The 25,820-nt window shown below is 38.9% G+C and overlaps 1 protein-coding gene across 7 annotated transcripts in view; it reads left to right on the top strand.

The window, feature by feature from the left end:
* Positions 1 to 25,820, top strand: part of Ctnna2 (catenin alpha 2) — a 1,061,169-nt gene that overhangs the window by 643,748 nt on the left and 391,601 nt on the right. The window contains exon 1 of one of the 7 annotated variants that reach the window (XM_078028940.1): positions 17,153 to 17,292. The exons of the other annotated variants lie outside the window; for them this stretch is intronic. Coding sequence (XP_077885066.1) covers positions 17,230 to 17,292 — 63 coding nt within the window. The 5' untranslated portion in view covers positions 17,153 to 17,229. Of the gene's footprint in view, positions 1 to 17,152; positions 17,293 to 25,820 lie in introns of those variants that run through there. 7 annotated transcript variants of the gene reach the window in all.

Here is a 25,820-nt window from a genome sequence, read left to right as displayed (position 1 = left end):
ACTGACTCTGGAATCTGAAGCCTAATGAATATTTGTTTTGGGAGGGGAGCTCTTGGTCAATACAGGGGATAAAGAAAAACATCAAATATGAGAAAGGAAAGGGAGGGAGAGAAACCATTGACAAGATCACTTTCTACATGTTTCTTGCAATATACAATTTTGTCAGTCTCCTTAAATGGCCATGTTATGGAACATGCAGAGTGAACCAAAACTCTTCAGTGTGTCTTGTCAGAGGACAAAATTATAACAAATTAATTTAAAGATGTCAGTTGGCTCTATTTGTGATTCAGTAATTGGGTAACCTTTCATTCCATATGATGGAATGAGTGTTCCATGGAGCTGAGCAGAAAAGTTTGGTTTTATAGATAGAAGAGGTCTGAATAAAGCAGAAACAAAGAACAGATTGGTCATTTCAAAGTTAAATTCCTTCTAAGGCATAGACAGAGAGACAGAATAATAGAAAAATAATTGTTAACATCAGTACTTTGGCTTACTTTTTTTTTTTTTTGCAAAGTTTAAAGCAAAAGGAACTTCATTGTCAAGCCATTGAAACCAGCCTGTTTGGAAAACTAGACTGTTGTATTCTGTACTCTGATTTCCCAGAAGGTCAGATACAACCTAGTTTTAGGTTGGTGATGTGAAACTTTCTCATTTGCAACTTTATTGTGAATTTTAGTTTGGTCCTTGTAAATTTTAGTTTGATCTTTTGGCCTCAGTACAAGAGCTTAGTCCAAAACAATGGCCTTTTATAATTTTTACTTAACAGTTATTCTGTGGGAAGGGGAGTGTGAACCACTCACTCAGAATATGTCCTAAAAGCAACTCTGCATCCCACAGAATGAACTGGGCCTACATCTGGTTTGGAGAATTTGATCCTGTTGTAAGGATTTAAGGCTAAGAATCAATGCCCATTTTTGCAGACTCAATGTGATTGATAATCTTAGAAAGAGACATTATCCCAACTTTCTTGGCACTGTGGTTTTCCAGTCATCATATTATTAAGATATTATGCCTGGGCATTGGCACTACCACATGAGAAAGTTGACATAAAGGAACTGAATAAGAATTCTAGCAGGGCCAGTTTCTACCTTACCATAATCACTGAGGGCTTTCAAAGGGTGCTGTGATTGCCCCAGCCACCAAGCCAGAGGACCAACCTTCCTATGCCATGACTTGTCTTAACTCTCTTTCTATAAAAACTTTCTTATATTCCTAGATCTTAGGATTCTGCCTATATCTTAAAAAATACAGAAGGTAGCACAGACTCAACCCCTTGTCTCTGCAGAAACCCCTTTCATCATCCCTCAGCTTACACGCACCACATCATCTGCATTGCAGACACTGTTTTCTGTCTTCCATAATTAACAGAGCATATTTCTTTTTTCCTAGACAAGACTTTCTATTGAAGTCCGGGTCAGGAATGGCATTTACACACCCACAGCTTGTATCTCTTTGCTGGATATGTACTCCTAGCTGTACTTGCTGGATTCAGTGCACTGCATCTGCTCTGCTAATGCTACTAGTGCTGATCTCTACTTGCTAAACTATTAGACCCTCTTCAGTCAATTGCTCACAATTCTCACAACCTGAATTGAAAAACTCTTTTTTCCATAACTCTGTGTCTGCTACAGATTAAGTCTGATTCTTCTTCTGTGTGGGAGTTGTTGAAATAGAAAGATCATTTTCATCTCAACCATCTCAACCCTCTGTCTAAATCCTATGCAGGGCAAATAACCAAAATAACCATTTCACTTATTCCTCTTCATCCTTGTCACTATCACATGGACTCTGTTCTGGTGTGTCAATGTCTTTCTGAAAGGGAGCCATACAATAAAGTTCAGGTTGGTTCTGTAAGTGGCCTGACAGGTGCCCTGGAGAGCCGGGCTAACTGTCTCTTCAGAATGTGTGTCAGTGTGCCCAGATGAGATCTTTCAGGAGACCCACGCTCAGAGTTCCACACTGGTATGGTCTACCAGAGAGGCAAAAAAGTTAGAAGATGTTCCTAAATGGCAGAAAAGGAGAAGATGTTTTTCTCATCTTTGTTCCTTTTAATCAAAGCTGCAAACACAAGTCACACTTTTCAGGGAGAAATCTCATTTGTGTCTCTGGGCACTGCTTTGGGATTCAGAATTTAGGTTCTCGAGATTTATAACTGACTGATGCTGTGATATCAGTTGTTTCTGGCTGCAAATCATGAAATCAGCACCGAGTTGGCCATAAAAAATGAAGGTTTTATGGTAAGTGGTTTAAGAAAAATGCAGAATATGAGTCCTTTGTGATGTATATGTTTTATAGCAGCAATTCCCTATTTTTAATTTTTTTTGGAAAAAACATTCTCCATTGCTATAGTAGGAAAACATCTTGAAGTAACTTCAATGAAAACATCCATGTATATAGAATAACATATAATGACTCTGTCAGACTTATTCTCCTACAAACTGAGTCATAAATTTAGGATGATGATGCTTTTTTTTTTCTCTGCAGAATTAGATTTTATTAAAATAGTTACTCGGTATCCCACTCAGCCTAGAGTCAAAGCGATGGGATTCTACATAAATGAAATTTGTTGATCTAGTGCACGCTAGGACAAAAATCAATTTCAATTTCCTTTAGATGTACTATTAGTGTTTATCTGATGGTGGATTCGTGTTGTTTTAAGTGATAGCTATAACAACAAAAAAATACTGATTAGATGCTAAGAATCAGTCTTGATCTCAGTACAAAAAAGAGTATAGCTTTATCCTTATCTTATACAATGAATTTTTTTATACCATGGTTTTTAACTGATCATTCTCAATGTCAGTTCCCTCAAAAAGCTTAATATTTTTTTTAATCAGTGAGATCATTATCAGATGAAGAACAAGACATTCATCTTTATGGTGGCCTTTAGAAACTTTGGCTAATGAGACTCCATGTTTTGTGGATTTGCCTAGATTGCCAGGGTTAAAGACAAGTAGCTCATTTGTGTAATTACAGTTGGTCTCTCTGGATGGGTCTGTGATTTCAATCTATGTCTAATTAGACAAATACATAACTATGGCTTCATGAAAAAGGGATAAGGGCATGGTTAGAAATGAACTCCCTTACAGGGTTACAGGCTCTTCCTTTATGGTGCCTAGATCCTGAGCACATTTATCAGAAATTCAAGATAACACAGCGGCCCTGAAGATTGGGAGACTGGTTGTTTAGATGTGTTTGTTAGTGGCAGGCATCATGTGGGCACAGGTGATCTAGAGTGTCACTGACAGTTTACAGGGATTCTACCTGTGTTTCTGCACATTTCACTGTGACTCACTGAAGTGGGTACATGCACTCTACTTGGAGTGGTCTCCCTGGCATGATGCAGTGGATGGTCCACTTATCTAAGCATAAAACCACACATTTCTCTTTGTTTTCCCATGTCTATTCTACTCGACTTTCTTCCTTGGAGTTGCAGGAAGGTGCTTTATGATACTAGTGGATAAAGTGACCTGAAATTTACAGAAGTGAAAAAATGTATGTATTAGATATAAAACCATTTGCATCTCTCTCACATGCCAACTCAGTCCTCTGTCCTGGACCCACCTTCTCCCAGTCACTCTTCAGGATATTCATTTTCCTGCTCTGCCTCAAGCATCATCTCACTTGACCTTTATTTCATTTTTATAAAATCAACTCTAGAATCTCTCTGCTTATGGAAGCAGGTCATGTTATCCTGGGCACTAAACTGAGCAAACGATGGCTTTAGGATATTTTATATAAAAAAAATGTATTCCCAGGATCACATGGGCAAGGTTGTTATCAAATGTCCCCCCCTTTTTAGGATGAAACAAAATATTTGTAATTGTATATAGGACTAAACTATTCCAAACCTCCTCCTAGGGTTCCCTTTATTATGTCTTACTACTCAAATGATACAAATTCATTTAATTTCACAACTAGAGATAAAACTTTATGGACTTGTGTTACCAAGAAGGGACACAACTTTAGGCATTATTTCATCCAACAATAATAAACAACACTGATGTTTTGAATGCTTTATTAGATTTCAGATGTTGAACAATGAATCTCTGATATGTCTGCTGAATAATTTTTCCCCACACCGTACTGTAAAGGGGATCATATTATCTTCATTTTACAGATATGAGCACCAGAAACTTGCCCAAGTTTGTTATGACTTCTGAGTTTATGATGCTTTGTCTCATGTTGCGAATCTCCCTTCCCCCAAAGTGACATTTCCAACACTCGGTCATGCCATTAGCTGATTATCCTTCTCAGGAGAAGCACACACAGGAGCTGATTCCTGACTTTGCTGATGGTCTTTCTGTCCACAGACAGGAGCCCAGGTTGTGCCTTTAGTGCTACTTCTCCAAGAGTATTATCCTGGTACTTGTCATGCATACAGGGTGGCCTCCCTTGCTTTCTAGCTGTCCCTCAGGGGTTCTGCCTCACTGGACTTCAGATGTGGACAGGATTGATAGATGAAAAAACAGAGTGGAGATGACATTGATGACTTCTCTGAGAGATCGAGGAGAAGGTTGGATGTTTGGCAGTTTACTGGCATATAAAGAAATCCATTACAGAACCCCCACGGAGAATAACCACAGGCTTTATAAAGTTATTATGTGCCCTGAACATTGGGAAGTGTGGACAAATTTGAGAAAAGGAAGTTTTCCAGGGAGATTTTTTTATTACAAAATATGCTCTTTGATACATTGCTGGTGGGTCCAGTAGTTAGTGTATACAGTGTCCTACATTTGAATCCCAGTGGAACTAGCTACTTTCCTGCTTATCAAACTTGGGGCAATCTTTCCATGAATACACATGGCCAGGGCCATTGGTCAGGAAAATTATATTTTCAATCATGTTGCCCATTGCCTTAGTGTGTTTGGACTGATTTAATAAAATACCTTGGATTGGTTAATTTATAAACAACAGAAATATAATGCTCACAGTTCTGGAGGTCATGAAGTCTAGGATCAGGGTACCAGCAGATTTAGTGTTTGATGAAGGCTCCCATTCTGCCTCATGGGCTCCTTCTCATGTGTCCTTGAAGGGTAGAAGGGGTGACTATTATAAGGGTACAAATCCCATTCATGAAGCCTCTGCCCTTATGACCTGATCATCTGCCACAGGCCTCGCCTTTGGACAATATCACTGGGGAATAGGTTTTAAACCCTGGAATTGAGAAGAGGGGGAACAAACATTCAGACCCTAGCAACCATCAGATCCTTCAATCCCTGGCCCAGTGGATCTGCCCCGTTCCCTCTCAGCCCTTTAACTTGCCTTTGAGATGCTTCCTCATTTTGGTGTCCCAAGAAAAAGATCCTCAAGTCTGTTGAGTAGGACTCATACATTATAAGAGACTCTGAGATCACTGTCTGAGTCTGAAACGTCGTTGTCTTTGTTCACTACCCTTTGAGGACTGTTGGGGAAAAGACGACAGACACAGAGTCAAAATACAGGGTAAGCTGGCTGCGGTCAGAGCAGTACTGATGACAAGGGCTAGAGAGCCCAAAGAATATCACCATTTAGGGTTGCGTACTGCTAAGTCCCTTGTGATTGGACCAGGCTTCAATATAGTACTTGGTCCTTCTTCCTTTGTTCTTTCTCTCCCGTAACAGCAAACAAACTCTAAACTTTTTGTTACCTTTCATACCTAACTCATACAAACTTTAAATGCAACTGTCCAACTCTCTTCTGAGAGTACGTGCACATTTCAGATGCTGTGACAAAAGAATTCCATACAATTGATGAGGAAGATTTCTTTTTTAAAGTTGGCTCTTTTCTTTCCTAAAAGACTGGTTGTTCTATATTATATTCACAAGAGGAATCAGATGGTTGAGTGTGTATAAAAAAAGGAAAACTCTTTTTTTTTTTTCTCCCTACTACTCTCATAGCAACATCAGACTGAGTCTTTCACATCTGGTAAGTTGTGTGGTAGTCTGTTCCACACCAGGCAGTTCTCCAATTCTCTATGGGTATCCTGAAATTCAATTCAGTCTGACACTGTCTACCTGAAGATAGCATCAGATCCCATAGGCTAAGGGCTCAGTCCCAAAAGACAACCCCCACTTCAGATGCCAATTCCAGGTGCAGGATATTACCCCTGTTCTGATTGATCCACTATAAATTGGAAGTTCCCGTGATCCTTTTCTTATGCTCAACAATTTGCTAGAATGGCTCACAGAACTGAGGAAATAAGCTTACTTATTAGATTACTGGTTGGTTATAAAAGGATACAACTCTGGAACAACCAAATAGAAGAGATGCACCACCTTCCCAGCACCTTCAAGTGTTAGGCAACCTAGAATTTCCCCAGACTCCACCCATTGGATTCTTTTTAGTGGAAGTTTCATTACTAGGCATGATTAATTAAATTTTTGACTATTATTGGTGGGGCAAGGGACTGAAATTTCCCTCCCTCTAATCACATGTAAACAAATGATTGGTTCCACTGGCAACCAGCCTCCACCCTTGGGATTTCCAAAGGTGAGTCCATTAACAAATTCAGGTAGGGCTGGAAGGGGCTTCGTATGAATAACAAAGGACTCCCTTTTCACCTTTATTGCCCTTATGATTGTATTGTACCAATACGGTGATAGTATTATCACTTCATTAAAGTGTTTTATTATCACTTTATAGGCAGCCCACCCTGTCCAATCTTGGCTGTTCTGCTTTGAAGGGTGAATTCCCTTCCCCAGCCTCTTCCCTCCTTACCATCTGCCATATCCAATCCTGGGCAAGGAGCAAGTGACTGATTTAGAAGTAAATTGGGTTGAACAATCACATTATCTCTCCGTGAACCTGATATAGACATTTTTTGGTTGTGAGAGAGCACATTAATTGGAAAGTTGGATGGACTGCAAGTTGGGAGTAGCCATTTTTTCTGGCCATGTGTGTACTAAAGCAAACAAAGCTGGTCAGCAGAAGCAAAGTGGGAAATAAGGAGAGAGACAGGCAGTTTTAGTCAGTTTGGTTTTTTTGTTTTGTACCAAGGATTGAACCCAGGGGCACTTAACCACTGAGCCACATCCTCAGCCCTTTTTTTTTTTTTTTTTTGTATTTTATTTAGAGACAGGGTTTTGATAAATTATTTTAGGGCCTCACTAAGTTGCTGAGGCGTTGAACTTGCAATCCTTCTGACTCCGTCTCTCAGGCTGCTGGGATTACAGGCGTGCACTGCAGCACGCAGCTTGTCAGCTTTTTCACTGCTGTGACCAAAGGCCTGACAAGAACAGTTTTAAGGAGAAGAAGTTTTTTGGGGGGCTCATTGTTTGAGAGGTCTCAGTCTATACACGATTGGTCCAGCTCTATTGCTTTGTGCCTGAAGTGAGGCAGAATATTCCTGGCAGAAGAGTGTGGTAGAGGAAAGTGGCTCAGGACATCATACCAGGAAGCAAAGAGAAAAACAGAGAGCCCTTACCATGGACAAAATATAAACCCCAAAGGCACTCTCCCAGTGACCTACCTCCTTTAGTATACCCTGCCAGCCTAGTTACCAGTCAATTAACCCCTATTAGGGGATTAATGAACTGATTAGGTTCAGGCAGGTTCTCATAATCCAATCATGTGACCTCTGAACCCTCTTGCATTGTCTCACACAATGAGCTTTTGGGGGACACCTCACATCCAAACCAACACATAGGCCTGGGATCATCTTCCAGGCACCATATGGGGAAGGGTCCTCCTTCCCTGCCCTGGAGTTCTAAATTCACTTCTTCCTTAGCTTTACAGCACTTCTATTTCCTGTGATCAAAGAACCTTGGCTGCCACAACAATGGGTAGTTTGCAGCAGCTCGATTTATAGATGATGCAACCAAACATGAGACAGGTTAAACAAAGCTGATTTGTAGCAAGCTGGGAGTCAGCCTAGTTTTTCTAACTTTATAACCTTTGTGTTTTTCCATTTCACTTGCTGGTTAAATGACCAAGAAAGATCAATTTATCTACTTTATTCCTAAAATATTCTGGGACCGTTGCCTATCATATATCAGAGAAGAGAGAATTACTCGTCAGCTGCTCCGTAACGTCCTTGATGAAAATTGAATGGATTACAAACGGCCAGGTTGAAAATTCAATAGCAAACTGGGCAACGATCACTGTAAGTCTTTGTACTTGAATATCGATACACAGAGTGTCTACCTTAAATTGTTGAAGACTTGCTGGCCTTGGCAGTGTTATGAAAATGATCAATTGTCATTAAATATCTATTGCTATGCATGCTAGGGAAGTCCCACATAGAGTTGCCCAGGTGAAAAGCAACCCCACTGCAAGTCAGCAGCTGCCCCTGTGAGCATCAGAGACCCATTTGAAGCCACTGCCTGTTTTGTCTCTCACAGCATTTTAATACTCGTTTCCTGTCTCTGCTGTCCAAGACTCTTCTAAACCTTCAATCTTACTTCCATTGCACCTGCCATAGAGAATAACGGCGCTTTTTTGCCTTTTGCAGTGACCCCCACAACATTGATCCCCAAGATTAATTTAACATATGACACATAATCTCCAAATTTAATGGAAATCTACTCAGCCATTATTCGTGATGTGACAGACAGACTGCAACTTAATTATATTGACACGGATGTGAGTTAATGCTCTGATATTTTGCTGGAAAAGACATCTCTCTTTACAAGTGATTACAATTAGCAGTCAGAGCTGAGAAACATAACCATGGTGAAATATCTGCACAGACAAATGCCAGCCATACCTGTAGGAAACCCACCTTGTCAGGGATTGAGGGCTGTTTTCATCCACCCAGGTAATCACACCTAGACCTTGGATTAACAGCCTTGAAGAAGTGTTTCATTGCGTGTCAGAACAAGAAAGACTTCTGATAACAATAAGTGTTATCCTTGTGGGAGGCTGTAACTAGTTCTTTCGGTCTTTAAAGTTTCTATAGAAGTGATAAATAAAACATTTGTTGCATAGTATCTCTATCTTGAGTAAGTGGATTTTTTTAAATCTTCTTTCACTGCCATGACAGGGGAAGCATAAATATCAGAAGATAATAACTTTCTGTGCTATCTTTCTCTTCATCTCAATCCCTCCCATTCTCTCCCCCCACTTTTTTTTTTTTTTTTTTTTTGGTGGAGGAGTTCTAGAATAAATGCTATCGTCAAGATTTTACTAAACTATCTTTCATCATAGTCCCTAAGTCTTTTATGGGATGAGGGTCCTTTCTTTTGCTTATGAGTGCTCCAAGTTAAAGCAGAGATCCTGTTGTTTTGGAACTTGATTGAAGGGGCTGGGGCTGTAGTTCAGGGGTACAGAGTTTGCCTGGTATGTGTGAGGCCCTGGGTTGGATCCCCAGCATCCCACACACCCTCTTTAAAAAACAAACAAACAAAAAACCACAGGGAAACTTGATTGATGCAGTTGAGAGCCATTTAACTGATGGGATCTTATAAAGGAGATTACTGTAGGCAAAAGCTCAGTCAAGAGGGCAAAGAATGAATGATGGGAGAATTGGAAGCTACTGTTGTGAGCTAGAAGAACAGAACTAAGCATCTGGAACAGAGTGGAAATAACAGGAATGAAAGAAAGAGGTCATAAAGTAATATGATAAAAATAGGGAAAGTGGTTCATATAGTGCAGGGACTGGGAGATTTTTTTCTGTGCAGAGACAAATATTAAATATCTTTAGCGTCTTGAGCTTTTTCTTTCACAACTATTCAACTCCACTATAAACTATTCATAGGTGCATAAATATGGCAGTGTTCTAATAAAACTTATTTAAAAAGGTGGTGACTGATTTAGCCCAAAATCTATCTAACCACTTCTTTACAAAATCTGCTGTTAAAAATAATAGCTGGGTGTTGGGTAGCACATGCCTGTAGTTTCAGCAGCTTGGGAGGCTGAGACAAGAGGATCACAAGTTTGAGACTAGTCTCAGCAACTTAGTGAGGACCTAAACAATTCAGTGAGACCCTTTCTCAAAATTAAAAAAGTAAAAATGGGCTGGAGATGATTAAACACCCCTTTAATTAAAATTAAATGAACCCCTGGGTTCAACCCCTGGTACCAAAAATTAATTAATAAATAAATACTGTATTATCTGACACGTGATGTGTCTGGTTTCAAGCCTGACTCCTAGATTTATTAAAATTTAAAATGAGCCAGACGCGGTGGTGCACGCTTGTCATCCCAGCAGCTTGGGAGGTTGAGGCAGGAGGATCTCGAGTTCAAAGCCAGATTCAGCAACATGGAGGCACTAAGTAGCTCAATGAGACCCTGTCTCTAAATAAAATGCAAAAATAAATAAATAAAAGGGGGTCTTGGGATGTGGCTCAGTGGTTGAATGCCCCTCAACTTTGTGCATTCCCTGGTACTCTCCCCTCCCACCAAAAATAAAAAGTTAAAATGAACTGGGTTTATGAAGACTATTAACTCCTTTTTTGAAGTTTAAGAATTTCTTCATATTTCTCCATTATTATTTTAATAGTATTTGAAATGCCCAAGACTGCCCATGTGAAAGCAAATCTGCTCAGTACATAGAGTTAAACTTAACCCTGGGAATCATAAATCCTGATAACAACAATGCGATTCCATGCATGAGGGGGGAGCCTGACACTGCAGCATCCCTTCTGGGAAATCTCACAAAGAATTGGGGCTGATATGTCTGCTCTTGAGGAAATGTCAACTTCTGTACACACTGGTGACACAGTAGAAGCCAGTCAAGGTCAAGTGTGGGGCCATGTGGCTGCTGAGTAGGGCAGACACCATTGAGGGAAAAAGAGAGCACAGTCCACTGAGAACTCAGGACAGCAGGGTGGCAGCTCTTCTCATCACTTGTCCTCCCTCTGAGTTGCACCAGTAATGTGCATGGACGGCTTCCTGTGCTTCTACTTCTGCTCTCATTGTTAATTACCAAAGTCACTTTCTGTAGCTTGTATTCAGATTCCGAAGGGAGTTGATGTTATTGGTCAAAACAGTGGTAGAGTGGTCTCTTTTACCCAGTCATATTGCTACCCAACCTTTTTTTTAAATTTAATTTAATTTTTTTGTTTTGTTTTAATTAGTTACAATGACAGTAACTAATGACAGTACAATGACCTTGACATATCATACATTTGAATCAGATGGGGTATAATTTCTCATTTTTTCTGAGTGTACAGGTTGCAGAATCACATTGGTCATACAGTCACATATATACACACAGTAATAATAATGTCTGTTTCATTCTACTATCCTTCCTATCTCCCCATCCCCTCCCCTCCCCTCCCATCACTTCCCTCTACCCAATCTAAGGTGATGCTATTCTTTTTTTTTTTCTCACATCTTCATACATGTATTGTGTATAACGATGAGGGTCTCCTTCCATCTTCCGTGCAATTCCCCTTCTCCCTCCCATTCCCTCCCACTTCTCTTTAGTGGTAACCTTCTTCTCATGTTCTTCCTCCCTACCCCATTTTGAGTCACCGCCCTTATATCAGAGAAGACATTCAGCATTTGTTTTTTTAGGGATTGGCTAACTTCACTTATCATAATCTGCTCTAATGCCACCCATTTCCCTGCAAATGTCATGATCTTGTTATTTTTTAATGCTAAGTAATATTCCATTGTGTTCTTGGACTATACCCAAAAGACCTAAAAACAGCATACTACAAGGTCACAGCCACATCAATGTTTATATCTGTGTCTTCTCTTTTATTCTTTAGTGTCTTGTGGTCTTCTCTGTCCTACTCTCAAAGAGAACTCAGTCAGAACCTTCTTGAAAGGGATACTGTGAAATTTATTAGAAGGGAAATGGGGCAGGTGAACATCTAGACTGTCTCTAAAACACAGTCTTATAGATTACTACCTCGATTTACACAAGTGCCCCTGAACTTGCTTCTGTTTTGCTTATCAAGGAGCTAGAGATGGTAAAATCACTTGGAGAAACAAAATAGAATTTTCAGGGACTCATTCCTAAAAGAGAATAAATTGTGGCTAATCAGAAACAGAGAATCCAAAGTGAATCTATACTAAATAACCTGTTCCCTGGATCAGAAAGTATAGCCACACAGACCTTAATTCTGAATAAGTGCCTTTTAAGTACTCAAGGCAGGTACTACTCTATGTGGTTGAGTCAAGCACATGGACATTCTGGACCCAGCCCTACTGTCATCCAGCTTGGTGACCTTGAATATGTTACTTCATGTCTGTTCTTTTGCTGAAAAAATTGAATGTATATAATGTCAAGGAAAATACAGAATTATATAAACTATATATAATTTTACAGAAAATTAGAGACTGATAGTTGTGTTTTCTTATTGTTGTTAACTCCAAAATGGGCCTGGGTTTTCCAATGGAAGTTTCTTCACGTGCAAAATGAGATGGGGTGGACTTTGCCAGAGACAGCACCTGTGGCATGGGCACCCTATAGTCATGTCCTGGACAATAAGCCTTTGAACACTACCCCTGACCATGAGGTTCTGAAAGTCTATTGACTTTTCATAGGGTTGAGTTCTCAGAATGTTGTCCTGAACATAGAATGGGGGTTGGAAATTGAATTGGGAAAAGGAAGTGACCAGCTTGGTGAAGATTCTACACCCTGGGCAAAACGGTAGTGGGTCTGGTGGGTCTTGACCTGACCTTCACTTGGGCTGTCCTGCCTTTTTTCTTTAGGTGCTTGCTGTGGATATGCAGTTGATGACCACTGTTCTGGGATTCAGCACTTTCTCTCTAAATTGATACTTCTTTTTCCTGCTCCCCCCTTGGCTACCTACTCCCTTCACCTGTTTCCTAAACCAACCTCTAGATGTCTGTGCCTTCCAAGAATATGTTCTATGGAACGCACAGATCCCCTCCAGGAAAAGAAAATAGTGGACTCTCTAGCCTAGCTACACCATTGTTCTCGAGTGTAATAGTGCATTCTTCTAAGGAACAATTGGAAACAAGGCTCCATTCTTATCTGAAGTGACCTCAGGGAGTGACTTTACTCAAGATCATTGGATGACCCAGAGCAAGGGAGAATGGCCCCCATGATAGTCAAGGAGGAGGCTGGCATAGGTTTGTACAGTCACGATCCCAGAGCCAATTCTGCATATAAAGCTTCTGCTCTGTAGTTGCAAAGAGCTGAGTCTGACAGGGAGTTGCTGCTTCCCCAGGACTTAATTGATATAAGAAATAGCATTACATGGGCTTAATTAGATGCTCTTGATTCTTGACAAGCATTTGTTATAGGGCGCTATGTTTTTTTTTTTTATTTTATTTTTTTCATGATGAAGCTGGGGAAGGGGATGTAGAGGAGAAACGTGGAGGATATTTAACAGGCAGATGTGAAAGAAAATTTCTAGACAACATGTGGAGAGAGGCCCCTGTGAAATGATGGCTCATTCAGGGACAATTCAGAGCCTCCCATGAGTCCCAGGCTCTTGGAGAAATAAGACAGTTCCTGACAAGACACTTGGCTTAGCTTTAAGAAAGTGAGTCCCTTGATTTATGAAACATGTCCTGGGACTGGCGTGCGGGTTAAGAAGCACTTTGCTCTGAAAAAGAAATAGAGAGATGGAATGTGGGGGAAGGAACACAGCTATCAGCATGAGTAAAACTGGTTTCTGAGGCCAGGAGACATCAAAGAGAGAAAAACACCCAGTATCATCTATAACACTCACTCTATGTATAAGAGTTCAACCCGGAAGGATGAATCAGAGCAGTTATTACAGTCCCCCTAGTGGCATCTTGTGGAACAGCATGCCGATGTGAGGGCCCTGTGTTACCAAGAGTCTTGACAAAGTTGTCATTCAGCATAGAAGCTAATTATATAAAACTGCATAACAGAAGGCTTAAGTCTTATCATGATAACAGTGTAATTTTTCACTTAAAAATTCATCCAGATCAGGATTAGGTAATCTTGATTATAAGGATAATTCAATAAATAACCCCTTCTCCATCATCAATCAATATATGTATTTGGAGATTACGACTGTTATGCTGTTTAAAATGCCTGACCTGAATACAGTTCTTCCATTAAACTCTACTTTTCATACAATGTTTAAAGAGTGCACTAATGCTGGGAGAATTATCAGGCGATGAAAATAATTTTGGGCTGGGAGTTGAGACTTGAATCTCAACTCCTTAGTTTTACAAAGATTAGGTGATTGTCAGAAAATCATTCACTTATTGTGCTGGGAGGTTTGTGCATGTATGCTTAGGTTTAGTGTATGGGTATATGTATAAGAATATTTCCTTAATTTTCCCTTATTTATAACGAAGGTCACAACTCAGAAAATGCCATTTGGAAGAGATGCATAGATAAAGCAGTGGAGGTATAGTATGGAACTTCTTCACCAGACAGAAAGCTCTGTAAATATATTTCTTAAATTAAAGTAATTATGGGAATTTCTACATACCTCTCAAGTGTTTGTTCAAAACCCAGTATTTATTCTGGGTTCCCCTGAAACATTCTCCATGAACTGCTTTCTGGTCCATCCCAGTGAAGGATATTGGAGAAGAATGAACAAAGTCACTATCCAATATAAATGGGTAATCTAAGACACACAGGAGATAATAACTGATATAAGCCTTGATCAAATGGCTTGATCAAAGCTTTGACTTGGGGATATTTTTGAGAATACACCAAATGATGTGAATTTAAACCAGATTTGAGAACTGGTATGGTGTCAATGACAATACCTTTCACTTCCCAGCAGTAGTCTCTCTTTGATTTTTCCACTCAAACACCTTCCAGTTCTTACACTTACAGATCTGTACATCCTAATTCAGCTCCTCCTGAGCACATTACTGGCTCAACTTATCTCTAAGTACCATCCTATATGACCCGCCCAATCTCTTTGGTTCACAACACTTATTGTGCATTCTTCCTTACCTCATATCCAAATCCTTGTTCCTCTTTCCTCCCACAAAGCATAATATACCAGAAGAAATTTTGTTTTCTTTCCCCTATGATTTTATTTGTTTGAACAAATTACATCAAATTAGTGTAATTTGTAGATATTACGACCAGAAAAGCTCACGTGCCAAAGTGAGATATATCAAAAGCTTGATAGTGAGCCAAAATTTCACTTGGGCCTTTAGGAAGAGGTGGGTTTGACTGTCTTGGAGGATCAGTTTGGAATATAAGATTGGAGGATCAGTTTGTAACATAAGACATGGAAGTACTGGTTGCATTTTTTTAAGTAACATGAGGGTGTGTATTCAAGGATCTGCCCTTTTTTTTTTTCCAAATGTCTTTATAGATCCAACTCTGAAACTGAGGGGCATTTTATAAGCTAATGAGTCTGAATATCCTCCTCACAACCCTACAGTCCCCCTAGTTTAAGTGACAAGGTTGAAAAACCAAGGAAGACAGCAATAGACATCAGGCAGGTGAAGGAGTTTTGATTTGGTCTCTCCAAAGGTAGATGTTCTAAGGGGAAGCCAGGTGATACCAGGTGCTCCTGGGGAACCCTTTTCTTTATCTCAGTACCAACATTCAACTCAAGAGCATGCTAAAACCAACCCTCAAGGACACACATCTGTGTCATCCAGTCTGCCTCCATATGTACAGGCCTGTTATAAGATTATCCCATCTTCAAAAAATTAATGTTCGGCAAACTTGAAATTATTTTTTGCTGCAAATATGATTGACTTTATTGAGTTCTCCTTTTAATGGGAGTACTTGTAATGCATTCAGTGTTTGTTTACTCAATGAGCAGGAAAATTGAGGAATATAGGTTAAATTAAAACTTCGTTGGAGTTTTTTTGAAAGTTCCTTGGTGAATTGTAAACAGAGTCAGTTGAGGGAGGAGGAATATCTGCTAGGTGCACAGTAATTCTATTAATTTAAAGCATTTTATAGATATTCTTATTTTATAAGGTAAGATTCATTTATGTAGTCTTAGAGGTAACGTACGCATATGTTATGAGCTGGAGAGATCATAAATACCTTCCTTATTGCCTATTTATGCATATTATGTATTTATGTGTACACATATACTATATCTAGACATATATGTAATTTCTATTTTATAAGGCAATAGTCTTCTGACTAGACCTGTAACTCTTGAGTTAATTAAATTCTGAGATTATCTGATTCTTTGACAACTGGAACTAGAAGTCAGTCCCAAGCATGGAGCCAAAGGATAAGGTAAACTTTCCTGCAAATTAATGCTAATCACTCAAGAGTCAAAACTACTTTAGTGTTATCTGTTGGTAATAGTTAAATATTGGCCAGGCATGGTGGTACACACCTATAATCCCAGAGACTTGGGAGGCTGAGGTAGGAGGATGGAAAGTTCAAAGCCAGCCTCAGCAACCCGAGAGGCACTTAGCAACTCAGAGAGACTCTGTCTCTAAATAAAATATAAAATAGGTCTGGGGATGTGGTTCAGTGGCTGAGTGCCTCTGAGTTCAATCTCCAGTACCCACTTCAAAAGATAGTAAATATTTTACTAATCAAGTCCTATTAGGTTCAGATCCAAGACTCTTTTGTTCCAAGAGAGGTTGCTGATCTAGTGTCTATCAGCCAAAGAAGTTAATTGACAGCTAAAATCCACAGCAACTAAAATCATCATGCATCTTAAACTTTCAGAAAAAAAGTGAGAATGTTGTAATGATGAAGAAAAAAGATGACAGATGAAAAAAGTTGAAAGCAACGTTACCTTGAAACTTCAGCTAGCTTGTTAGAGTCCATGAATTCCATATGAGAGAGAAATAATACCAAGTACAATTGAGACAGGGGAGGATTTTATGGTAGACATCTCTCAGACTCCTTTATTTTGGGAAAATAATTTTGAACTTGAGAATTGAGTGTTTTCTCTCACGGACATTGGATTTAAAGGCTATTGTATCCAAGGATGTTCACTGTGGCATAACTCTTGCTGTTTGCACAACCTGCAAATGATCCAGAGCCCAGAGTTATAATTAAGGACCTTGTTACACCATAAAAGATTTTCAAATTTTAATCTATGACAACCCACACAGCACTCAGGGCTTAAATACTTTATTGACCAGGCTGGCAGGCTCACTCCTCTGTCAGAGCTGGGAGAGCCCTGCTTCAATTTATCTCTCCCACACTACATATTTGTAGTCATAAATCTTTTGCTAGGCTCTTTGAACATTAAAAATAGCCCAGCATTGCTGGCTTTGCTTGTGGTGCTGTGAGAGCCAAATCAAAGGTGCCAGGCCTCCTGTGGCCTTTTCATGTTGCTCTGCAGCAGAAATCGCTCACATCTGTCTCAGCTCTCACTGTCCTAGTGTCAAGTCCAACAATGACATTTCCCACTCAGAGTTCAGCTGCATCTCCCCAGACACCTCCCCTATCTGGATATGGGAGCTGATCCTGGGCCAGGCTGCATCCGGTTCCCTTCTCTTGAAAATGACTCAGGGCAGGTGAGTGGTCTTCATTCTTCACGGATCCCACTAGATGGAGCAGAATAGCTATGCTGCCAGCCAAAGCCCTGCCTCTGGATTTTCACTGGGTCAACAGGCAGAGACAGGCAGAGAGAGGATGCAGCAAAGGCCAGGGATTGGTTTCTGAAGGTTCAAAAAATAAGTATATATATATATATTTTTTACAGTCCCAATTATAGACCAGAACAAGCCACAGGAATTAGTGACCCCACGATTATCAGCCAGGTTGTTTGGAGAAAAGAGAAAAGAGCCATGTATTCAGGTGGACTGTTCCTTCTTCAATCATGAGAATGTTATTTCTTTGGATTTGTTTGGATTTTCTTCCAGCGGTGTGGACAAGGAAATTTTGTGGGGTCCATCCCCTCTGGGAATTTGTATTTAATTTCTTGTACACAATTTCTAACTTATGGGGGAATTTGTATTTCTACTTCCTTTGCCCTTTTCCTATTCTCTCATAAACTCAGCCATAGTGAGGTATAATTGGCAGCTAAGAACTGTCCATATTTAATGTGTATGAATAATAAATTTTTCTTTCTATGATTTCCATGGAAGCACCACCACACCAATACAAATAATGAATGTATCCATTACCCTTTAAATTTTCTTAGTCCCTTTGGACTCTGTCCTTTCTGCCCCTTCCTGTTCACTACCATCTCCAGGCAACTGCTGATCTTTTCCCCACTATCATGAATTAGTTTGTGTTTGCTAGACTTTTATATAAATAGCATCAAAAATTATGTGCTCTTTTTGCTTAGCCTCTTTCCCTCAGCAGAGTTTGAGATTCATCTATATTATGCTATTATGTCCTGTATCAATAGTTCAGTCTTTTTTTTTTTTTTTTTTTTTTTTGGTACCAGGGATTGAACTCAGGGGCACTCAGCCACTAAGCCACATCCTAAGCCCTATTTTGTATTTTATTTAGAGACAGGATCTCCCTGAGTTGCTTAGGGCCTCCCATTGCTGAAGTCTGGCTTTAATCTTGTGATCCTCCTGCCTCAGCCTCCACAACCACTAGGATTATGGGTGTGCGCCACCGTGCCCAACAATAGTTCAGTCTTTTATTGCTGAATAACATTCTGTATCCTACAGTGTGTTATGTTCACCTGATAACAATCATTTGAGTAGTTCTGCTTTGGAACTTTCACTTCTCCAGGTTAAATACATAGAAGTAGAATAGCTACTCTTGAGGCATAGAATAAGGTCATGGAACTTATGTTGAACTTTTTAAGAAACTGCCAAACTCTTTTCCAAAAAGGTTGTACCATTTTATGTTCTCACTGACAGAGGCCCAGTGCCTCCACATCCTGACTAGCTTTGTGTTATAATCCCTACACACATTTGCATCCAATGTGGTGTCATATATCTGACCACACATTAAAGAATTTAGTATTGGGCTGGACAAAGAAAGAAAATATTAGACTGAAAAGCTATAAATGACCATACATAAATAGGGTCTATTTTTGAGAGTTCCAGAAAATTAAAGGACATTTTACAGAATGGCATTTGTCAGAATTATGGGGTAATAAGTAAACTGAATTAAAATTCTAGGCCATTATTCTGTAGGATAAAAGGAAAGTAGATGCATTTTATCTTTTTATCTTACAGAATCCAGTAAATGTTGCTTATAGATTGACTAAAAAGTGCTGAGAGATAGAAACATGTTCTTTAGACTGTTGTTGCTAAGAGAAACATGGTTCTGAGTGTGCCTATTTAGCCTAAATTCCTGGAGCAGAAGACCCTTCTAAATCCTCTCAGAATAGACCGAAAGATCACCAGCTCAGTACCTCCTAGGGAATCCTCTCTCTGCTAAGAGCTTTGCTCATAGAGCAGATTCTTATCTAATTAGTAACTACTTCCTTGGATGCATGAAGTGACTCAGAATCAGTCTACATAGCACTGTTCAATTAGAGCAGATTGACAGTAAAAGCTGAATTGGGCTTCAGACAATAACATTTCTTCTACTTTTCTCATTTGTATATCTTAGAATTATGAGGCTAGGTAGCATCTTAGAGATCACCCTCAAACTGTGTTCCTGGTTGCCAACTTGGGAATTGGAAAGAAGAGTAAAAGGAATTCTTTGTTCATATGCTTTACATGAACTTTTACCTAAGAGTTCTGTAAAAAAAAAAAAAAATCTCTCATTTAAAAAAAAGAGAGAGAATAAAGGCAGGCAGGAGGAATACTATTAATATGGTTTAATTCTCATTTATCTGATAAAGATCCTGATCTTAAGATATTTATCCATTATATAACTTGTTAAGTAATATCAGCATTAAAATTGTGTCCTTTTAAATTAATTTATTATTATTATTATTATTTTCATTATTACTTGTGAAGTGTTGGGAATGAATGCCACAGCCTCAGGCATTCTAGGTAGTCTCTCTTCCACTGATAATCACCCACAGCCCTATCTTTTTAAAGTTCAAAAATAAAGTTCAGATGAAAGACATACAGTGTCATTTTAAAATAAACATCTCCAGAGAAAGGCAAATGGGGAATAAATATTAGAAAGACAGTAGAATGAATCGGATATAACTTTCATATTTTCATATGAATGAAAATATGAATACACAACCAGTGTAACTCCACATCATGTACAACCACAAAAATGGGAAGTTATACTCTATGTGTGTACAATATGTCAAAATACCTTCTTCTCTTATGTATGACTAAAAAGAACAAATCAAAAATTGAAAAAAAAATTTGTCGTGAGACAGTCTACCAGATAAAATTATTTTATAATTCATCTCATTTAATTTGCTCTTCAGTTCTCTGACATATGTATGACTAGCTTCTCTCAGCAGGCAGAATAAATAACTTTCCCAAGGCCACAAACGTAGGTTAAGATTTTAACTTGGTCCCTCTAATATCAAGGCTCATGCTCTTTCCAGTACCCGTGCCAACAATTTTAGGTTTGGTATTAATTGTTTGGGAGACGATGACAAAGAGAAGTCAAAGTTGCATCTATAAAACACTAATTCTGACTCTTTGGTGAGTTTCTTTACAACAAACCCTCCCTGAGACTGTTGTCACAGAGCTTTAGAGCTGGACCAGATGAAATGTTCAGGAGATGGAAAGAGGGTTAAGTCCAAGAAGATTCTAGGGGCCATTGGGGTCTCTGCTCTGTGGCTTACTTATCCCGGAAAATGAAAACCAACATTACCCAGCATGGCGCTCACAAAGAAATATTGTGGAGTTCCTGTTGTCATTTCCATACTCCATCACACATCTCAGCAGAGGAAGGGGGGAAACTCACATGGAGAAACTAGCACGCCTACAAGTGGGAGCCAGGAGGGAGACTCTCCACCTGCCCCTGAAACTGGCTTATGTGTGTGTGTGACAAAGCAGGAGATTTTACTGTGCAGAGACTAAAACAAACAGAAAATTATAAAGTGCACAAAAGGATTTTCCACACTGCTGAGCCTTGCAAAATGTTCACACTTGAATTCCCCTTTTTGAATTCATTATCTCAAGACAGCGTTTGGTTTGGAAAGCCAAGGCAGCTGAGCTGAAAATGTGTGTTGTTATTACTTGATGTTTCTGGAAGTAAGCTGCAGAGGCGGCTGTGTTCAGAAGCAGCCTTGTTCTTTGCAAATTCTTTGTCAATGAACCCTGCCTCTTGTTCTAATCATCGGCAAATGTGGAGACCCTATGTAAAATATTCATTTGGGGCACATCTCTAACCATTTGTTTGGATAACATGCATTTCTGAAAGCTAACTGTATCTGAAATACTTCATTAGCACCTTAAGATTCCTTTAACTTGTACCAGTTGCGTTTTCAGAACTCCTTCATTCGAAATATTTTAATTAAGGAGCTGAAAATCTAGATCACATCCACATGGAGTCCTTATTTGACCACCATTCTATTACACTATCTTCATGTCATATTCAGTTCTGTTTGCCGTGCCTTTCCTTGCATATTCTTTCTTTTTTCCCATCTCCTTCCCCCTCACTCCCTATGATAATTATTTTCTGTTCAAGTAATTTGACAGCTAAGCAGGTGGCCCTTCATGATATCTACTGTTAATCTTGAATAACAATTTAAAGTTATTGTTTTTTAAACAATAATAATCCAAAGAACATATATCCTTTGGATCCAAGGATATATGTTCTTGCATTTAGTACATACTGTAGCACCAAATGCTACAGTATGTACTAAATGCAAGGTTTTATTGGGTGGTTGAAAAATTCATCAATAAAAGTATGCTATTGAATAATCAACTCTTAAGGGAGAAAAAGACACTTGAACTAATTTCTTCCCTTCCTTTAGAGACTACCTCACAACTGGCTAAATGAAAGGAGAGCATAAGAGCTCATGTCAAGCTCCAGTCCATGCATGGTCTCATAAGAGTATGTTCAATGAGTCTGGGAAGTGGGGAGTTACTAAAATAAAGAAGAAAAAAAGTTTCCTGTTAACTGCTACTGCTTGCAATTTGCTAAGGAAGTAGTAAGGTAACTTTCACTGCACGTATATAATACAATTGTATTGATTGGACTGCCTTTTTCAAATTATTAGTCCAATTAAATTGACCTTTTGCTAGTATAGAAATACCTTGTTTAATGAAAATCGAACAAAGGAATTGTCCGTAACCTGAATATAGCAACTTAAAGAGTATTGGATGTAAGACCCTGGTAAACTCACTACAGAGTATGGGCCTATTAGGTAGTTTTTTGACCACATAGATAAACACTGCTTCATATCTCAAAAGCAGAAGCTAGGAGGTGGCGGTGTCATAATAACAAAGGACATGTCATGAATATGATGATGTGCTCTGCTGCTTAACAAGCATTGAGTAACCCATGTTGTTGCGCTGGACTTTATGCTAGATCCAGAATCACGTTGTAAACAGTGAGCACTATGTAAGAGAAAGGGTTGTTCACGTACCACTTCTGGGCATTGGTATGTTTACCTTGGCCTCAGCACCAGTGAACGACATTAACTGGTTAATTACAGAATCTCTGAGATACCACATCATCTAAGAGAGGAACCAACGCTGTTCTCTGAAACACAATTTCACTTATTTCTGCCCAGGATCTTACATTACAGATGGGACATACCTTCCTGGACACCTCAAATCTTCTGAGGAGCATCTCTTCTTCTAGAGAATATCATTTAGTTCTACACTGGGCATAACACAATACCAAGAGGAACAAAGAAACATGAGACAGAGCCATTATCATGACATTCACACTGTATAAGACAGCTTACAATCTATGTTCAGTTCAAATATGTAAATCCTTCCAAATCTGAATCTCTTGGAAGTACAGATTAAAATACACACATCAAATCTCTGGAGATGGGAAGGTTGGAGATCAGGAAAATGCATTTTAATGAGGAACCTGAGTCTTCCAAAATTCAAGTGTGAGAATTACCCTAATAAGAGTTAGAGGTTTTACACATGACGGCAGAGACCACAAATATATATATACAATGGCACTTGTCTACAGATGTGTGAATCTGTATGGAGTTGGGAGTCACCACAAAGCAAAGACATTAGAAAACAAAGTTTGGTAGGCCAGACAACACCCTCACACTTGAGAGGCAGGTATAGGAGAAAGAGATAATGAACTTAAATTGTCAGAGTTAGGAAAAGAAACAAGATTTTTTTTTTTTTTTTTTTTTTTTGCAAGGGGCATATTACAAGGAAAGGATGAAGAAAACTTTAAAATCTTGATGGAGTTCAAAATCTCTTTCAAATTGGCGTCAGTTTGTGTACATGAGGTGTGGGTATTGATGCCTGGTGTTGTCCCTTGGGGACAAGAACATGAATTATGAAATTTTGGACTCCTTATTGCCAGTAGCAGTCACAATAACCACATTTGTTATATCACTTTGATCAATATATTTGAATTTCATGTGCCTAATCTATTAAATGAGGAGGCTATAATACTTGATTTCTCAGATATCATCTAGTCAATTAGCCCAAATTCTCATGTATGAGAATCTTCCTCTTTGACTGATATGGAGGTGTCTATCACATCCAAACTTTAGACGATGTCAGATGACCCAGCATCACATCTTGAACAAATCTATCCCTTTGGGACTGAGAAGATAGCTCAAAGTGTCTTTTATTTACCTCTTTTTTTTATTTCTCCTGATCAGAATCTGCTGCCTCCTCAAGCCTACTGATCCATTCTTCGTTTTTTGAATTCTCAGTGCTCTTTCCTGAGTTGTTTATGTCCAGCTTTCTGATACCTTCTAAATGAATTTTCTTTGGCATGTACAAAACACTTACCCATAGGCTTGTGTAACTCAGATGATGTAGGGGAATATCTAAGATTTAATAAGGAATGAAGTCTGGAGGAAAATAAAATTAGAGAAAGTAAATTGATTCTTATATTGGTTGGATACCAGAAACCCGGAATAAATATCCCTAGTGGTCCTACTTTGCAGTTTATTGAAATCTAGAATTTCTCACTGAAGCAATCTAAATGTTAAAGTGTGAAAAACCCTTTAAAGTTGACAGAGGTGTAATTCTTTTTGTCTTTCTTCTTCTTCTTCTTCTATTTATTTATTTATTGGTGAGATTTGATTTTTCTGCACTTTGTTTTTCTAATGTAATGTTTAAATTTACATATGTCAGCAGAATGCTTTACAATTCTCATTACATATATAGAGCACAATTTTTTATATCTCTGGTTGTATACATAGCATATTCACACCAATTCATGTCTTCATACCTGTACTTTGGATAGTAATGATCATCATGTTCCAACATCATTTCTAATCCCATACCCCCTCCCTTTCCCTCCCACCCCTCTGCCCTATCTAGAGTTCTTCTATTCCTCCCATGCTCCTGCTCCCTATCCCACTATGAATCATCCTCCTTATATCAGAGAAAACATTCAGCATTGTTTTTTAAGGATTGGCTAACCTAGCATTATCTTCTCTAACTCCATCCATTTACCTGCAAATGCCATGAGTTTATTCTCTTTTATTGTTCAGTATTCCTCATACTGGGAACTGTGACCTCTTCATCTCTTCGTGGTATAGTCGGTTCTCTCTCTCTCTCTCTCTCTCTCTCTCTCTCTCTCTCTCTCTCTCTCTCTCTCTCTCTCCTTTTATAATTTTTAACAGGTTCTCTTACAATTCCAGCTTTGCCCGGCCTACTGAGCAGAGGTTCATCCTTCAGTTGGTTAGTATGTTCCTGTCGAGATAGATGCAATTTTAGACTTATTCTGAAGTGCAGCCTCTCTCTCCATCTGCTTTGGAAACAGCTCACAAATCCTTCTTGTTGTTTCAGATGTGATCATCAATCTCCTGCCAGAGCAAATTAAGAACTGTTATTTGTTTGTTGAGCAGGAGAGGTTCCAGAGTTTGACCCCTAATTTGTCCCCTATACTTTGTGCTTTTCTCATAGCATCTGACTAAGGGTTTGTAAAATCTCCTTGCTCCCCCTCAACTTTTTGAGATTCACTGCATGAAAAAGTTTTATGCCACTGCTGTCCCATTGGGTTATATTTATTAAAAAGAAACAGCCACTTGGAAGCCTGATTGTGTCTGTCAGCTTCCAACCCCTGTTGCCTCCTGGAAACATGTGTCTCTCACCAAGTTCTGCTTGATTCCTTGGGGGCTTGACCCAGAGGAGGTTTCATTGCTCCCAGTGGAGTTAGATATCATCGGCTAGTTCCTTTCCCATTTTGGGTGGTGGAGAATGCACCACTGGTTCCCAGAATGAGGGATGACGTGTCTTGTGTCTTAAACCTTTGTTAGTCCAAATTCAACACTGAGGCATGAACTTTTCCTCAATTAATTTTTTAAAAATATTTTTAAGTTATACATGAGCACAATATCTTTATGTTGTTTATCTATTTTTATGTGGTGCTGAGGATCAAACACAGGGTCTCACACGTGCAAGGCGAGCGCTCTACCACTGAGCCACAACTCCAGTCTTCCTTAATTAATTTTTAGAAAATTATTCAATAACTAAAATTTCTGAACATCTTACAATGGTACTGATGAAAACTAAGAGAGGTGAAGGAGTATTGCTTAATAAAAATGGAAATCCATATAATTCACATGTTGAACATTGTGGTCACACTGTCAGGGGACAGAACCAGAAGTTTTTTTTTCTGGATTTGATCCTTTAGCACCTTTTTCTCCTCCATCGTTGGCAGGCTCCTCTGGCACAAAAGGCAAGGATTTGGTGTCATTTCCATAGTATGTTCGTGTTTCTACACAGAGTAACCTGGCAGGCAAAGCAGAGCTAAACACAGAGAGAATTATTCAGTTTATGTCTGGCACTGTGACTCTCTAATTTATCTTTCCTCTGGCCACTGTGATGTTTTATTTATTTGTAAAAAAAAAATATGTTGATATATAAAATCATATGTATTTATTATGTAGAATAGGATATTTTAAAACATATATACATTTTCCATATTTTTAATGTGGAATGATCAAATTTGGCTAATGAATATACACATTATTTCATATAGTTATCATTTTTATGAGAACATGTTCCATTCATTCTCAGCAGTTTTTGAGAATATAGTACACTATTAA

The sequence above is a fragment of the Ictidomys tridecemlineatus genome, chromosome 12 (assembly GCF_052094955.1).
Source record: "Ictidomys tridecemlineatus isolate mIctTri1 chromosome 12, mIctTri1.hap1, whole genome shotgun sequence".
NCBI lineage: Eukaryota > Metazoa > Chordata > Mammalia > Rodentia > Sciuridae > Ictidomys > Ictidomys tridecemlineatus.
Note: the sequence above shows the minus strand (reverse complement) of the source record. Positions and strands in the feature narration are given on the sequence as shown.